Source organism: Zosterops lateralis, assembly GCF_965231275.1.
Source record: "Zosterops lateralis genome assembly, chromosome: 9".
NCBI lineage: Eukaryota > Metazoa > Chordata > Aves > Passeriformes > Zosteropidae > Zosterops > Zosterops lateralis.
The window spans coordinates 29,946,134-29,963,918 of record NC_139769.1 but is presented as its reverse complement, the minus strand read 5'-3'; the positions used below and the strand labels follow the sequence as shown (position 1 = coordinate 29,963,918).

Here is a 17,785-nt window from a genome sequence, read left to right as displayed (position 1 = left end):
AGGCTATGACAAAGAACATTTCTCCAGACTTTTCATGGGGGCTTCACTTTCAGGAAGTAACTCTAATTACTGTTCAAGTCTCGGCAGCCTGCATGCTGCTGAGAGTTCCAAGAAAAAAATGAACCTATTTGCCCTTTTCTTGGTCTAAAATGCCAAAATAGAAAAGCAAAACTAGATTCATTAAAAAGAAAGAAAATAAGCCCTGGTTCATTACATTAGCTTCCCGAGCAGAATCCTTTTTTTAAATTCAGTTTTTCAGCCTTCACAAAAGAGAAAATTCTGCGTCTACATTAATTCGCTCTCTGTTGGCTGCAGTGAAACTGTACATCTTGACTTTTTACAGCTTTTCCATACTGGGGCCCACTTCCTGCCCAGTTGAAGAAAAAAATCTGGCCTGAAGATGAAATGACTGCTTAACATTACACTAAAACATCTGGTACCATTTTATACACAGACCCATGTCTGAGAGCAGGCAATTCTAGCGGTCTCACCAGCGGCACAGTGCATACCCAAACCTCCCCAGGGTGACATCATCCCATATATGGACTCTCAGGCCCAGCCCTCCCCCTTTTCCTGGTCCTAAATTCATTGCCAGATCCCCAGTCTGCTGCAAATGTGCCACGTCAAGACTGGAAATCACAGCACTTCAGTGTGTTTCAGTGAGTGCTGCAGAGTGTGAGCGAGAGCCGAGCACAACCCGTGATGCAGGAAGGCAGTTTTTCCCCGAGACTAAAAGAGGATTTAAAATAAATAAATAGACGCGTCCGGAGATCCTGCTCCGTCGCCCCAGTGTTCAGACTACCTGTTCAGGACAATGCTGTTGTACAGTAGTCTGCACATTGGTTAGACTGGGCAAGGGAAAGCGGCGGCGTGGACTATTGGGGACGCAAGTTGCTCTTGCCAAGGAGAAGACACTCATTGCTCCTTTCAGATCTCATATCCAGTATTTTTCTTCACAGGTTTTGCACACTAGGGAATAAGAAACGCTAAGGGACACTGTGAAAAAGGAGGACTGCAGAATAAAGCGGGGAAGACATTCTGGTAAGGCCTACTTTGGAAGAACACCTGGCCTATGACCTGGCGAACCTAGGTGACTCCCCTCCCCCCTTCCTCCAGTCATCACTGCAAGAAAGATGGAGCTCTGATGGTGCACTAAAAGCCATGCAAGAAATGAGAGAGGTATATTTCCTAGAGGTACACTGCCTAGAGAAGTGTACAGCAGTAAAGCTAAAGTCGGTCATTTCTTTTTTATTCATTTTTTTAAAATTTAAAATAAAGCTTTCTTTTCCCCACAAATTATAAAGGTAAATTTAATTTTTTTTTTTTACTTGTAGCTGTCAGTATAAATATTTAAGAAGTATATATATTTTTTTCCTTAGGTTTGCTAGAAGTATGTATTCTGAATAGCTCCTGTTGTGATCTATGATCTGAAGATCAATTTTAAAAATATATTTTTGCTTAAAGTAATAAAATACTAGAAAATAATGCATGAATAATATTTTAAATTATTCAGCTCTGGGAAAACTGTACTTAGTTTTTTATATGCAGTTGAAACTTCTTTGAAAGTAACTTATGCTAGATGTGCTAATGAAAACTGGGAGGGAAATCATAGAAAGACTGACTACTCCATGCTAGGCTGCTGCCATGTAGAGTACGAAACCTTTGAATGTCAGGAAAAATGGCCTTTTAAAATTCATGATGTGATGGGAAAAAAAAAAATAAATCAATCACTAAATAAAAGGGAAAAAAAGAGCTTTCCAATCCAATACCTGGCTGGACATTGCATGGGAGTGATTAGGATCGATTGATTGTTGCCGCTCTCATGTGTACTTTGAATCGCTGATAATTCTTGTACCATTCAAAATCATAAGTTACTTTGTCCTGAATCCCACTGATAAAAATGGAATTTGTAAACCAATGCAGAAGTTTGCTTTGGTGAATTTCCAGTTGTCCTGGTAGGGGAAAAAAACCCTCAGGCTGAATGAAATCCCCACAGACAAAATAATACAAAAAGTCTGGGCTGCAATTTGATACCAGCCAAACTCCAGAGTCAGCTCCCCCAAAGTTAACAGTAGTAACAAACTACTGCAGCCGGAAAAAAATCCCACCTATATGGTGCTCATTATTGCCAGGAAGGCTTGGAATAGCTGTACTATAAAAAGAATTAGCATAAATATGCTGCCATTATTATTATAACAAGTTGACTTTGCAGAATGTGTGTTATATTTTAGACAATCTTCATGCTATAATTAAAAAAAAAAATCTGTATATCATGCTGACCTTTTTCATTGCTCCTTCAATAATCAATAGAGGAGCTACTGGTGAGAACTGGTCATGTAGTGTTAGTGTGATGGGTGCCTGGACTGGCTGCCTTAAAGCTTACAAAGCAAGGACTAGCACTGTCATTTCCCTCTGCCTTCATGCAAAACTTCTCATTTGACCAAAAAACTCTTTTTTAATGCATATATACACTTGTAAGTTATTCAGCCTCTATTCCCCTTTTTTTTTTTTTTTTTTTTTTTTTTTTTTGAGAAGATTATTTTTAGGATTAACTTTGTGGGGTTTAATCCATTATAGTAGAAGTAGATGGAATTTTTATTCTCGTTGTCCTTTAAAGTGGAGTTACAACACACAGTTAAATGTGGTTATTAAGAGAAAATCTGAAGCAATAGGAAGAAATTAAAGGAATGGAACTAGAGTCAAACTGGCATTAATATTTCCCAATCTCTATCTATGATTGCTGTCTTAGGCATAGCAAATCTGAAAAGTTTTATTACTTAGATTTTCCTTAAGCAGTAGAAAAATGTTTCCAAATCTTGTTAAGAAACTCGCTCAGTTTTGCTTTCAAGGCAAATATAATCGTTTGCAAAGTTTTTTTTCTCTCTAATGCTTACTTGCAAAGCTACTTTTTTTAAAAAATTCTGATCTAGAAATTAAGGAAGGAAATACTGTTATCCAAGGAATAATAGGCTCTCCGTGAAAATAGTGTTGTAGATAGCCTGTGTTAACTTTTGCTAAATAAGCAAGGACTATGGAAACATATGGAACGAGTGTTTCTCTTATCTCTAGTCTACTATTTGCATTAATCTTTATTTTAAATGATCTTTCTGGATTTAGGAAGTGATTCCCCTCCCATACACTCATGACTCTTCAAAGTTACATTTTTAGACTGTAAGGCTGAGATCAAGGAGGCCCCCTTGGCATGGGGCTTGGAAAGGAGGCGGGGGGGAAATGCAGAGTGCAAGGCAGCAGATATGGAAAGAAAGACTGTATTGTTAGCAATGAATAAGGAAGTATATTGACCTCGGCTCAGTAATCAAAACATTTTCAAAGTGAATTAAATGATTCCGCGGTTCTTAAAACACTGCTGGTTTGGTTGAAACAATTTCTAGTTGATCATAGTCACAGAAAAGATATTTCAATAGTTATAAAACAAGATGCTTTAAACATGCATGTCAACAAACACAAACAGGCTGCATATAAATATTTCAAAAAGAAAAAAAAATCCCAAAAAACAAAATACCACCAAATATTACTTTTTGTAATGAATAAAAAAAGATTAGCTTGACCTAATGCATACTAATCATGGTGAGAGTTCTCTAGAGCCAGGACAATACCAATGCTCAAGCCTGTTGTATGAACTGATACACATTACCATAAAATGCACACTGAAGCCAGTAAGGAGCATTTAAATAGGTGAGTGTTTCAATATAATAGACTTTCTTTCATCTTTAGAGAGTGTATTTTTTTAAGTGCACTCAAAAATATTAAGTAGGGAAGAGGTAGAAAATATTTCAAACCTTTTCAAACTATTCCTTTAATGTTAAAAATAAAAGGAAAAGAGAGAGAAGGGTGGGCAAAAGTCAGTTAACTTTACAGAAATAAATATAGATCAAATAAGCATCCAAATGTGAAAAAACCCTATTTTTTAAAAAAAACCATGTCATTTGCCATCTTTCTGCCTTGTCATTAAGCTGCATGTTGTCTCCTGTATTATCATTGCCAGTGCTATTTAGTGCATCTGTATTTTCAGAGCATAAAGACACTGCCACCCTCCCCACGCTCCTTGCCCCGCTTCCTGTACTATCACTGTGCCTCCAGACCACCCAAGTATCATTTCTAGATGGAAAATATTATAACCAAAATACCTGCATAAAAATTCCAGGCTTCTACACAGAATGTTCATTATAATCTTTCAATCAAAATCTGTTAAGCATATTGGAAGATGAAAAGCCCTAAACTTTAATGTGTTGGGTTTTTTATATAATAGATTATAACCAAGAGCATAACTTTACTATTATTTGTAAAAGGCTTTGCTTCCTGAACTGTACTTTATTTAGAAAAAAAAATCTTAATTGAAATACTATTAAGGGTCAGGTTTAAACCTACAAAAAGACAGGAAATGCCACAGTTAAGAATGAAACTTTCCTGAATTATTCTACTGTAGTTCTGTACTTCATTTTACACAGCATTGCAAAGCAGTATCTAAAAATAACAGCCTTCCCTTAAATAAAGAGTCCTGATCACTACTGGAGGGAATACGTATCTCAATTCAGTTTCCAAGGTACCAATATTTAAACTCAGGCCCTTAACGTAAGTTTCTATAAATATAATATTGGCAATCATGAGAATTTTTTTTCTTTGTTTTGAGTATTCTAAAATATTCTCAAGCCCTTTACTGACTCAATGTGTCCACCAGACACAGCACACAAAAAAGTTATGCCCTTTGAGCAAGTTAACTACAGTTTCAAGGAATTTCAGTTTTTAAATAGAAATCAAGTGGAGATACTCATCTAGTCATGTCCAGGAGCACCCAGTGAATTAACTGAAAGGAAAACAAACTTGCTTCTGTCAAGATGTAAAGCTTTTTGCTGATTCTTTGATGAATTCTCCTTGCGCACAGTTATTAGAAAGACGGCACAAAGTTTCCACTTAGGATTTTCCTCCCAGCACAACCTCCCTGACAGTTGTTAACAGAAAACGTATTCTAGAAAATGCATACTTCTGCTATTCCAATATTCTGTACTATAAGTTGCCAACGATTGTGACTGTACAATTCTTTGTTATTTCAAGAAGGATAACACAGAAAGTGAGACCTAATTTTCTTCCAGACTAAAGATTTTTCATTTCTTTAGCAAATAAATGCGGCAGTTAAATCTGATTAAATCTATGAAACAATCAGTGTATTATATTTATTTTAAATATACTTCCAATTTTCCACTTCTGCTTTTCTTCAAAGTGAATTAAATGCATATTGTTTATGGCGAAATTATTAGAGACAAAACACCTGAAAAATTACATATTGATTTATTTAGCTTAATATAAAACCTCATCACTATCCCCACCTTTAATCTCTGGTGATTTCATCCCTTTATAATCAATTTCTTCAAAATGGTTGAGTAGGTAGGAAGAAATGTCAACTTAAAGCATACTCTTAAAATTTTACTTTGAGCTACAAAAATTTAAGTAAGCATTTTATAAAGATAAATTATTTAATGTACTGGCATTAATTTTTCATGTCTGAATTAGTTAGTCATGTTTTGTGGTTGATTCATTTAATTAAGACATCATATTCCACCGTGTTAGGTTCTAGGAAAATTTTATTCACATAATTGATAAACTTGTATAGTCAATTTGTATATTAACTAAATGCATATTGTTTATGGCAAAATTATTAGAGACAAAACACCTGAAAAATTACATATTGGTTTATTATTAGTTTAATATAAAACCTCAGCACTATCCCCACCTTTAATATCTGGTAATTTCATCCCTTTATAATCAGTTTCAGGCTGGACTTAAAATTGTTTGGCTTCTATTCTGAATGAGAAATGTTTGAGAAGGGTTTGAAAGCACAAGTTTGTTGCTTACCTATGGTGGCACTAGCGAGCAACAGAGATTCAAGAACACCATTACAAACCAGAAACATTTAATCTGTGAAGAAAATTAAGACAACTATTCTTTTCCCACTTTAAGGTTCCAGTGGGTTTTATACCTTTTGAAACAATACCCCAGCAACGCTGCAAAATGCCACTGCAAAGTTGGATTACAGTCCCTGTGTATATTCTGTATAAAGAAAATTTGGCAAAGCAGCATATCTTGTGATGTGAAATGATGCTATTTGCATGCTTTTGATGTCTAGTATAGTCCATATTTAACTGAAAAAAATTTACTGAAGTTTTATGAGATTAATCTATTTTGTCAGAAAGTACAGATTTTGAGACAAAGCAAAATTTCAATAACACGCAAACTAAAATAGTAAAAGGAATATAATACATGTACAGCTATCACATATTAGCAAAATTGATCCAAAATGCAACCAATTTTTTTCCCAGCACATTCCCTATAATGGGGTTAATGTGCAAGTGGCGGCCTCCATTTATACAGAAAGATTTTTATTTTTAACATCCCAGATTATTGTACTTATCTGCTCCTAGAAAATATGCACTATATAAACATATCCTTTATCTTGAACTTCAGTATTTCTGTGCTTCCATGAAGAGTAAAAACATCTGGTTAAATTACTATGTGTGAGTACAGTATGCAGGCAAAAAACCCTGGACAAACTGTGTATAAAATAAACCACGGCTTTGGTTCTTTTTGCTTTTCCAAATGTTCAGCACGAGCAGTCTGTTGAAAGTGCATCCCTGATATGTGTCAGCATAATGATAACTCATGTACCAAGCTTCTTTTCTGAATAAAATCAAGTTCTGTTCTTGTTCTGCAGCTGCCAATGTTTTAAAGTTTAATTGTGTTATGTGTGTTCCCCCCAACAAACGCCCCCCAAAGTGGACTGGTACAAAGTGTTGCACAGCAGCGGCGATGGCTCCAAGGGACTGGCTGGACGGAGTTGTCATGTGTCTGCCTGTCTACACTTGCTGTGCAGAACATCCTCTCACCTGTACAGCAGGCACAGACAGGCAGTCGCATGACAACCCAGCCTGAGGGACAGCCGCCAGTGGGACCCCGCTCTGACAGCCCAGAGCATCAGCAGCACCAGCTCCAGCCAAGAGTCGCTCTGGACCTCAGATGGCCGGTCAGTCACCAAGCCCAGAGTCAAAGTAGCACTGCCTGTCAAGTACAATAAAACCCACTGCTGAAATTCTTACTGTGCTTCCTATAGTACTCTTTTCCTAGTTGTTCTCATGGAGTCACCAACAGTAAGTCAGATTTATCCGCAGCCCTGCGGCACCTCCGTATGTTCTGTCCTCCCATTTGCTTCCCAGGCATCGCTCCATTCTTGCTGTGTAAAACTCTCTGACATTCCTGCTCACCACAGAAGCCAAGAGCAGCTTATTGTGTGGCAAGTTCATTCTGTAAACACATACCATGTCAGACCTTAGAGTAACTTCTCCCCTTTCCACTCTCTCACCTCCTCACTTATTTCACTCTCAAACCTCACATAATTTTACAACTGGGAACAAACCGTGAAATTATAATACAAACTGCATCCATCACTGGATGTTGACAATAATATCATTTACTATTGAAACAGAATGGAAATATTTTCTTTGGAAATTAGACTAAAGGGGATTTCCCCCCATGAATGTCAATTCCACATGTTTAGAAATTCCAATCCTAGAGTCCAGCTTGGCATCCCTTGCACAGCAATGCCAGTGAAATCTCTGGATGCTTTAGAGAGAATAATAAAATCACATTCTGTGACCACGCACTGTGACAATGCTACACCACTTTACAAATGGCATCCATATCTTTACAGTAAAGAGGCTTTTTATTTACAAGCTAGAATGACATTCCACATTCCCAATGTCCATTTCATCCTAATGTAGACGTGGCTAATTCACAAACTTCAGATTTGCAGGTTGACTCTCAAATGAGCCTTAGTTAATGCTACTTAACAAAACAGCAACAAGTGAGAGCTAAAATGCTCAGATTTAATAATTTTTGTGTCTAGGTGTGGCTTATAATGTTTCAGCTAGAATTACATGGAATCCTCTACAAAATAAGTTGGTATTTGTGAGGTGACTGAGTGTGCTGATCTTGCACTTGTTTACAGCAGCCTCAAGGCCAGTACACAGCACTTTCTTTGCTTGTTTTTTAAATAGAAAAGCACAAAGTTATGGTATTGGTCACACAGCAAAGTTACAAACAGAAGCAACTGCATGCAGGATGAGAAACTAACCCATGTTAGTTCTCACAGAATCGATATTGTCACTGCTTTAAGCACACTGTTCAAACATCAATCTGGCATTTCCAGAACGACAAGTCTAAAAAGCATTCTTAGGCACTGAATCCCTCTCATCACAAATAAAATCCTGGTGTATGTCTGACAGCAACAAAACCATGTGAAGAAACCAATTGTTTCTTTTTTAATACTGACATCATACAGCAAAATTTGAAATCTTTTGCCAAAGCAACTTGCTTCTAAATGCATTACACTGTGGATTTATCACTTATAATGCTGCACCTCACAAAGGAAGTTACATCCTTCTAATGGCACTAGCAAGCCACCATTAGTGATTTTGATCTCAGAGCAAACTCCAGACTGGAAAATAGGCTCAGCTTATACTAGAGGGGGTACACAGTCCTGGAGGCCCCAGCAGGCACTGGAGCTTTGCAAAGCACATTGTCAGAGCTCTCTGGTACAGAGCTGCTGCAGCACAGGGTACAGGCACAGAGCACCCCTCAGCATGGCAAGGGAAGCAAGGTGAGAGCTGTCCCTGCACCTTCCCCAGCTGCCAGGAAAGGCTCCTGGGCAGCCCAAGCAGGAGCTGGGGGCTCTGAACTCCCCACAACCTCGCAGGGCATAGCCAGACACACAAACACAGGGGTCACTTCTCACATCACCAGACTGCACATCTCAAACAGAAACACCCCACACTGCCACTCCAGCCATCAGCTGAGGAGCCTTACTAATTTTTCAGTCTTACTGAGAAGGTCCAGTAAAAAAAAATGAACAAGAAAAAAAAAATTTTAAAAATAACATAATTTTATAAACTCTTTTCCAGGACAGAATAATCAAATTATACAGGTAACCTGTACTTAATGAGCAACTTATTTTACCAGCAGAGCACAGAATGGTACTCTGCTATTATTCTATGCTAGTATCTTTTTACCACTCTAAGAAACTCCTGAGCGATCTCCTATGGCCTGAATTAACTGACATTTTCATGACTCTCAAAACATAACTGTTTGGCAATTAAGAGATATTATCTTAAAATATACATACGGAAATCACACAGTGGCCATTTCTTTCTGAGTACTTTCATGAGCTTCCCAGCTGACTCTCCCCAGGAGATTATCAAAACTATTTCTTTTTAAAGTCGCATAGCACAAGACATAGCATTAGGATTTTCAGGAATTTTTACATTTCCCACTAAACAAAAATCAGATTTTAAAAACCAACACCAAAACTATCTAAAAAAATTACCACAGCTCATCTTGGATACACCTCCAGCTGCTTGAGACAAAAGACAGCAGGTATGTTAATTTTGCCACATGGCTTGTTTCAGTTTCAATTGCCTGTATCTTACCTAAGAAAGCCAGTTCTAGTGACTTCAAGGTAGATCACAAAAAACAACAGCCTCAAATTTTCAAATTCAGAAAGTCACTTTTGCATTTTTTTCAAATTACATTTCAGCAATCTGAAAGTAAAACTTCCCCTGTCCCTTGGCTCCTCCCCTCTGCCTGACATGCACTGGTTTGCCTGTTCCACTAAATTTGAATTCCTTTAAAATTAAATAAAAGGACAAGGGGTACCATCTTCCACGTTAACCTAATTTTTCCCTCTGCCTTAAGGTCTACCCCAAAATGGCTACAGACTGGGGGGAAACACCCCATTTCTGAGCAGCACAGTTCCCACCCTCAGCAGCATTACTGAAGGAATTCCACATACTGGATTTGCAGGACTTGGGAGAGAGCTCTGCCTTATGCACTGCAGGCCCTTCCCCCAGGGCTTCCAGAAAATCCACTGCAGTAGAACACCGTAAGTTTAAACAGAATAGGAATTTGGACAGTCCCTATCAACTTCTTTTGTTGGGATCAACCAGTGTTTTAATTATTATTTAGAATAAGATGAAAAGATGAGTGATCTTTTTTTAGAGTGCATTTAAAGCTTTCTCTTTACCTGTGCTTCTTCCATCCATTGCACTGGTTCACCCTAAAAATCATTATTTTTTTACTAAAAACATTTAAATTTTAAAAAAAGATGGTGGGGGGAATATTTCCCAAATAGGAAATCATAGGATTTTTTAAAATGTAGCCCTATTTTTCTACAAAAACCCAACACAAACCTTGAAGAAACTCACAGAGGCTTTACCATAAATCTGATAGCATACATAATCCTGTTTTAACCTTCAAAATATTGCTGGAGTCTTGGATAAAATGTATCATTACACACATTGTTAAAAAAGTCATTAAACATGACAGATGAGCTACCTAACAATATATTCAAAGTGAGCAACATGGGTGTCCTTTTCTTTATTTCCATATTACTCACCTCATGTTCACCCAGAAGGTGCATTTTTTGTCAAATTTGAAAATCCACACCAACCAGCTACAGCACTCTGCAGATGGGCTTTTCATCCTCTCACAACATAAGACTGGAGAACAGTGGTTTTCATTAAATCAATTGCTGTAGTTACTTTCAGAAGTAACTTTACCCAGACAATTTATGATCAACTTGCAGTAGATGTACAAGAGCAACCCCAGCAAGGATAGGACAATAAGCAGAATATTTCAAAACAGCCTGGGATTTTTTTTCCTTTTATCTTTTTTAAAGCAATTACAGGAAGAGAAGAAAAAAGTGAAACAAACAAAAATACCCCCACACCACACCCTCTATTTGTTATCAGCGTTTTAATAGAAGTCTTAGACAGTCAGCATTCTCTAAAAATCAAAACAGAAATTTAAAGAACACACTAAAACATTAAAACAATCTTTCAGTTCAAGTTTACACAAACTGATTAAATATTTTACATTGATATCAGAATACTGTATTAATGCCGGGGTTTTCCCCAATAGAAAAAAAGAGTTCTTTCTTCCTTACCTCATCATCTTTATACCAGGACAGGCTCTCTGCAGTCAGAACGAACCAGTATTCCTTGGATCCCCCTTTCATGATGCCAATGTTGTTGATGGTGAGCCAGCCTTTCCGGATGACCTATGCAGAGGTGCAGTCAGGTACAAGTTTAGTTCATTATTCACTTGACAGAGTTCTGTTGCTGCATTCATTCTTTTAAATAAAGATTTGCTAAATGAAACAAGAACAGGTGCATTTTTTCAGTCTCTGGGAAATTTAAAGAGTTTTTGCAGGTTTCTAGCATCCAAAAAAAAAAAAATAATAAAAAAAAAAAAAGTAATGAAGTGAGTCTAATCTTTTCAGTCTGAAGGCTGGAGAAAGACAGAAGCCTAACTATCAGAATGTTGTACTCACAGCAAGGGTGAGTGTGTTAAGGATCATGTAAGCTTGAAGATATTTACTTGCTGTATATGAACACATTGTGAAAGTCCACACAATCTCTGACTGCACTGTTCTGGTCCAATTGTTAAGGTCATCTCTAAAGCTGGACACCAGGAAAAGCACCTAAACTCTGCTGAAGTGAGTGGCTTCTGACACACACTGGGAATTTTCAGAAGTGGTTGTATGGCGTAACAAAGGGGAGAGGTCTTCTAAAGTTAAGTTAAAATTAAGGCAGGAAGAGGTAAGGAAAGGCATGTGAGAGCCATTTTCTTCTCATAGGATAGAAGAGAAAAAGAAGAGAGGAAAAAAAACCTTAGGCAGTAATAAAAATTAGGGGGAAAATAGGTAAAGCAAAACTTTATAAAATAGATACAAGCCAAAGATGAAAGAACAGATGGGAGCACACCTATAAATATTAAGACCAGGAGGCTACATCATGCACAGAGAAAGGGGAACAACAGAAACCTAAGAGAAAGGAGACGACTCCATAGCAGAAGAGAATAACCATGAAAACTCATTTACAGATGAGATGGCAACTTTAATTTTTATTGGAACAGTCACTGTTTTCCAATATAAATGAGAAAAGCGAACATTCCTTCCTATCATGCTCTGAACAAGAAACAGAACTCTCCCAATCACAGATGCAAGGCACCTCAGCTCTTCTCTTTCTCCCCACACCAACACCCTTCATTTGCCAGTGGAATACTGAGACAGAAAAAAGTGCTCAGAGAAGCCCCTCAGAACCCTCTCAACAAGCCTCACAGGCACTGACTTGTGTGATCAAATATAAATTTTTTCTTGTATTTAAAGAAAACTGTGAGACCAATATTCCTCTCACAGGGCTTTACAAGACCAGTAACTCCAGTAGCAATAACTCATCAAAGAAGAACATGGCTTACCATCTATCCTTTGCCCTCTATAAAAGTTTCAGAACCAGAATTCACTCCTATTCAGCCTGGATGTTCATGTAGGCTCCTAAAAAAACAGCTTTGGTTTTGCCCAGGCTAAGGGGCTGAATTATATTTGAAAACTAAACCAAAGAAGTTGCACCTGAAAAGCAGGAAATTGTATTGGAAATGCACATAATCCAAGAGTATCAGTTTCATTTCAAGGAAGATAAACGTGTTTTCCCATTTACTACCAACCAGGCCTGCAGTGTAAGAAAAGACCTGAAAATCCAAAAATAGGCTCTAAGTTTTCAGCCTGTAAGAAAATCTCTAAGAAAGCATGGATTTGATTCTGAAGCCACAGTAAGGGATGAGAGAACTGGACATGATTCCTGTAAAGAGACTCAAGGGTGTGGCACAAGCAGATTAGATGGAATAGCCTGTTCTACAAAGGTATCTACAAAACTGGGTCATGACTTGTAATATTTGTGTTTATGGGGAGGGTGGAATCTAAGTAGAGTGGGGCATTAGTGAGTGCAAACACACATGGAATGCTTGCCTAAGTGCAAGTTAAGGAAACATACTGATAAGAACTTGATTACCCATCAAATCCTCATTTTATTTTATGATATTTATTGAAGTAAGTTTTTAACAGGAAACAAGTAACATGTATATACAGCCAGTATAATGGCCTTCAACAGCTGCCACAGGACAATTGTGGAACCAAACTAATTCTATTTTTCCTTTCTGCACTGAAAAAGAAAGGGGAGAAAAATGGGGAGAAGCAACAAAATTAAGGTCCTCCATTCACCTGAACTCAGTTCTGCAGCAAGGGGAGCTATATTTGTGCAGCACACTAAATCCTTCACAGCACGTATACACACGTTCTCACACTATAAAGAAGCTGAAATAAGACGCTGGGAGAGAGGCTGCTGTTGAACCACATTGTCTGCAACTGAAAATGCCATGTTGCTCCATATAAAGCTCATATACACACACAGGAAGCCCAGGCAGCCTGGCCAGCACCTGCTTTGGAGAAAGATGTTTTGGAGAAATATCTCAGGGAAGGTAGAAGATTTGAACACAGATGTCAGTGAAGATAAAGAGGTGGTTTCTAGAAGCAAACCAGGGAGGAACACCCAAGCATCAGGTTCAAGAACCTTACAGATGGCGAGCACTTCAAAGGGAAGGGAAGGAGCACTCTCTGCTCATTCCATCCTTTCCCTCACCATTACCACAGGCTCTGTAACAGCTTAATGGGAGTCCAATTTTCTCAATCTGACAAGAAGGCATTTATGGTAGAGGTCTCAGAACAGACCAAACCAACATTTTATAAACCAAACTATACAAACCATTTAAGAAGCACCAAAGGTTTCAATACTTCTAAGATAAGAATTGTGTCATGCTCCAGTACAACATATCTCCCCATAAATGTGCAATCATCACAGACTGTGGGCAGAAACAAGCTGACTTGCTAGGACAATCCCTGGTCACTGCCTCATAAAGGAAGGAATATGCCAGTTGTTTCCTCAAAAATCTTGTGTGCCAAGGATTAGATCCAGCTGTCATTCCTACGCAACCCTGCAGGAAGAGCAGGACACCAACCTACAGCAATATTCTGGGTGTGTGTTTTTCATGTGAAATTTCTAGATCTGTTTATCTATAACCCTCTGGGAAAGCAGAGTACTCTGTTCTCTGAAATATCCTGGACTCTACAATAGGTCATAACAATCTAAAATACTAGGAAGCTATTCCAGGAGACATCGAGAAGGAGAAGATGAGCTTATTGTGCTAAGCCTCATGTCCTTTTCATTGAATTTTCCCGTTTCCCAGGCACAATCTGTTAACTCCAAAAAGCTACACTTACAGGAGACTCAGCATCAGTGTAAAGGAGAAGGGAGATGTTGGATGAAGGTGTAATGCAAGAAAAAGTGACATTAAGGAACATAGTTTCACTTTGCAGACAAACTGAAATTACACCTTAAAGTCCAGCCAAATTCTCAAACAAAAAAACCCCTCAAGCTATATTTTAGAACTGTTCCTCCACAGGCAATAAGAAGGTAAGATTTTCAAGAACACTTTTGAAAGTTAAAAAAACTCTGATAGAGAGTTGTTATTTTGGAAGGTTTTTTAACTGTTGTTGTTAGCTATGTTTTTTAGTACTTCAGCTTGAAAACTGAAAATACTGTGTTTCATTATTGTTCTCATTGGTTCATTTTCTTACTGAGTTGTACCTAAAAGATCCATTTCACTATTTTCTATCACATTTCTAAATGTCATTCTGTGCAGAGCGGATGTTAGTGACATGAGCTATGAACCTCAGGAAGGTGGAAAATACGGGCACAGCCAGAAGCTACTGGAGACAATATTCTGACCGGTAGCTGGACTCTATTCACAGGATGAACAAGAGATGACACAGTTCCTTCCTTCAGGATCCTGATACCTAATCTGGGCGACTGAAAAATGAAACTTAGAGTCTCTGAATGCACATGAACAAGCCAGAAGGAAATAATTTTCTCAGAGTTCAGCTGCACAAAACCAAAATCATATTTGTTGTTCTTACTCTCCACCACTTCAGGATAAACAGGAAAGCAGGATTTGACCCAATAAGCACATTTTACATGTTGCTGCATGACTTTAATTGCATTAAATCAAATAAGGCATTTGTAAAATAAATATATTTAAAGAAATGGGATACTTTCTGATTCTCTAAAGAACTATTTGAAGGATGATTTCAAGGTAAGTGTGATACATGAAACTGGGCAGACAGAAATCCAAGTGTGAGAATCCAGAGACTGGACAGTCCCACAACAACACAAGCAGCAGCAGTTGTTAATGTAACACCACTGAAGTTGTGTTGTGTAACTCCACTGAAATAATTCTTAACACAGAACACAACTCCCAGTACCACTCTATCTTCCAGTCACTGTCATTACTACAAGTGCTACCAAACAGTAAGCACATTGAGAGAATAAAAATGACAAAACCTATGCAGGGAGACATCCTTTACAACTGTTGGTTCTTTAGATTCAGTCATGAAGAACCTCACACTACAGATGCTGTAACGTATTAGAGGGAAGCGTTCTACAGTATTTCACTGTAATTTGCCAAATGTCACACCATAAACTGATCAGATCTGTTCTGATACTGAACACAACCAAGACCTTGTGACATTGCTTCCCTACAAATCACTGCACAATGTATTACATAACTTAAAACTAGTGAGTGGCTAAAGTCCTAAAAATGCATCTGCTTTAAAGAAAAATTTAGTCTTTACTGGGAGGCAAAGCTTTCAGGGGTAAAAAATTGAAATATACTTCCAAATATAGTCAAACAAAGACTGAGTTAAGTCAAACATGAAGGGATATTAACCTAAGAAAATAAATAGTTAAAGAACATTTAGAACAGCAATACTCCTCTAGACTTGATAAAGGGAAAATTCAAAACCCACAAGTCTCCTGCTGCTAAATTTTGAAATATTTTTGAATGGGCACCACCTCTCATAGAAATACTGACATTTCTTAACAGAACAGCTTTGTCATGACTTTTCATGACCACCTCACTGACCATGGCACAAAGTCTCCATTTCCATCTGGTTGCTTAAAAAAATTCTATAAACATCTTTTTCCTGGGTCACGCAAGATAACAGGATTTAAGTATAACTGAAGAAAAGAAACAGCAAAGTACGCTGCAAAGCGGGATTAAAAGGAAAAAAAAAAAAAAAAGGAAAGAAAAAAAAGGAAAAGAAGAAAAGGAGATTACTAGGGGAAAAGTTACTTATTAGAACTATACTTCAGGCCAGCTGATGGGGTCTGAATGCTGCTTGTGTCCAGAAAAAATTAATCAGAAAATTAATCAGATTGTTGATGTAACACTGAAGAGAGGCAGGTCAAACAAAGCCTTCAGACCCAAATCTCCACATCACCTGCACAGTGCCTTGAAACTCACAGTTCACATTAAGCCCCTTCTCCACTTACAGGGCACAGCAGCAGATTTTGCCACAGAAGCAAAGCACATAATCTCCTAAAAATTACATATAATCCTCTATAATTTGAATGTCTTGCATTTTTACACACATCAATTAGGCACATGAAGCAATGACACCTTCATCTTTAAAGCCTTATCATGAAGGGGAGCTTAAAAGATTGAATTTTAGTCACCAAAACAAATCTCAGCACACCAGATACACAATTAAGAGTGGGTCAGCTTTCAGGAGCCAAGCCTTCCTGGTGCACCATGTAAAACCAAGCATTGCACAAATTACTTCAAGAAATGAGAAGACAGACTAACCTGTGGCTTAAAAAGAAACTTTGTGGAGTCAGGTCAAAACCTCAGGCGGTAGCAAAGAAAAAACAAACAAAAAAGGCCAAATATTAAGCATGAGAGGATAAATTAGTAGAGGAAAAAGGAGGAAAACATGCTAAGAGGAATTCGCATTATTGTCCAAAAATAAGGTGTTGCTGTGCTCATCTTATTTCCAAGAGACACAGAAATAGTTAATAGTTATCTGCATCATTCCAGTCCAAAGCAAGCTACCAAAAGAGAAAAAGAAGGTATTGTAAATGAGTACCCCACTATTTTGGGAAAATTCAGTGATCTTGATCTCCTCAATGGGTTCAATTCAACTGCTGCTAAAAAAATCAGTGCTGCCTATTCCTTTTTCCAGAACCAAACAAAAGTTTTGTTAAAATGATAACTAACAGAATTTCATAATGTGGCAACAAACTGAAAAAATGTACATTTTTATCACAGATATTGCCAAAGAATGAATACACACAATACAGAAACTTATTTCTTACACCATACCTCACTGAACCGGTAGTAACTTGTTATAAAATTAACTGCAGTTTAGACAATTAATTCTAATTAGTAATATTAAAGACATTCACATATTTATTTACTCATGAAGTGGAAGGGTTAGAAAAGAGTCTGTCCGTGATATATTGATCCTCCTGGTGCTATGAAAAGAATGCTAAAAAGGCTTTAAATACTTTCATTCATAAAACTCACTTTTTCTATCCAAAAGTAATTCCTTGACATAAACAAACATCCAAGAACAGTACCTGTATCCACAAACAGCACGTTCATTTACATCAGAGCTAATGTTTCCTTTTGGTTACCAGAAAATTATTTGCCCACCTTTCAAGGAGAGGTTTACTATGAATAGAAGCACTTATATCAGATAAAAACTGCTTTCCAGTTATATAATAAAATAAACACTAATTAGTCATTTTAGTTTGAGAAACTTGGTAAATCATAAAAATATTAATTCTATGCAAAGTCTTCTACAACACTTTAAGTTACACTAGTTCAGACTGGTAACAGCAGGTTAGTAGCAGTTAAGTGATGAACTGCAATTACACTTTGTTGAGGAAGTGTTACAGACAAGACAGCTTAACATTAAATAGTTTAGCAGCAAGTATTGGACAAACCAATGAGTTAGAGACAAACTTTGCCCTCTGAGAAGCTAAATGAA

At 37.5% G+C, this 17,785-nt stretch overlaps 1 protein-coding gene across 2 annotated transcripts in view; it reads right to left on the bottom strand.

Annotated features, from left to right (window-relative positions):
- Positions 1-17,785, bottom strand: part of DNM3 (dynamin 3) — a gene marked incomplete at both ends in the record, with an annotated part of 168,274 nt that overhangs the window by 109,066 nt on the left and 41,423 nt on the right. For both annotated transcript variants that reach the window (XM_083867687.1, XM_083867688.1), the window contains one exon: positions 11,009-11,122. In XM_083867687.1, coding sequence (XP_083723813.1) covers positions 11,009-11,122 — 114 coding nt within the window. The remainder of the gene's footprint in view (positions 1-11,008; positions 11,123-17,785) is intronic.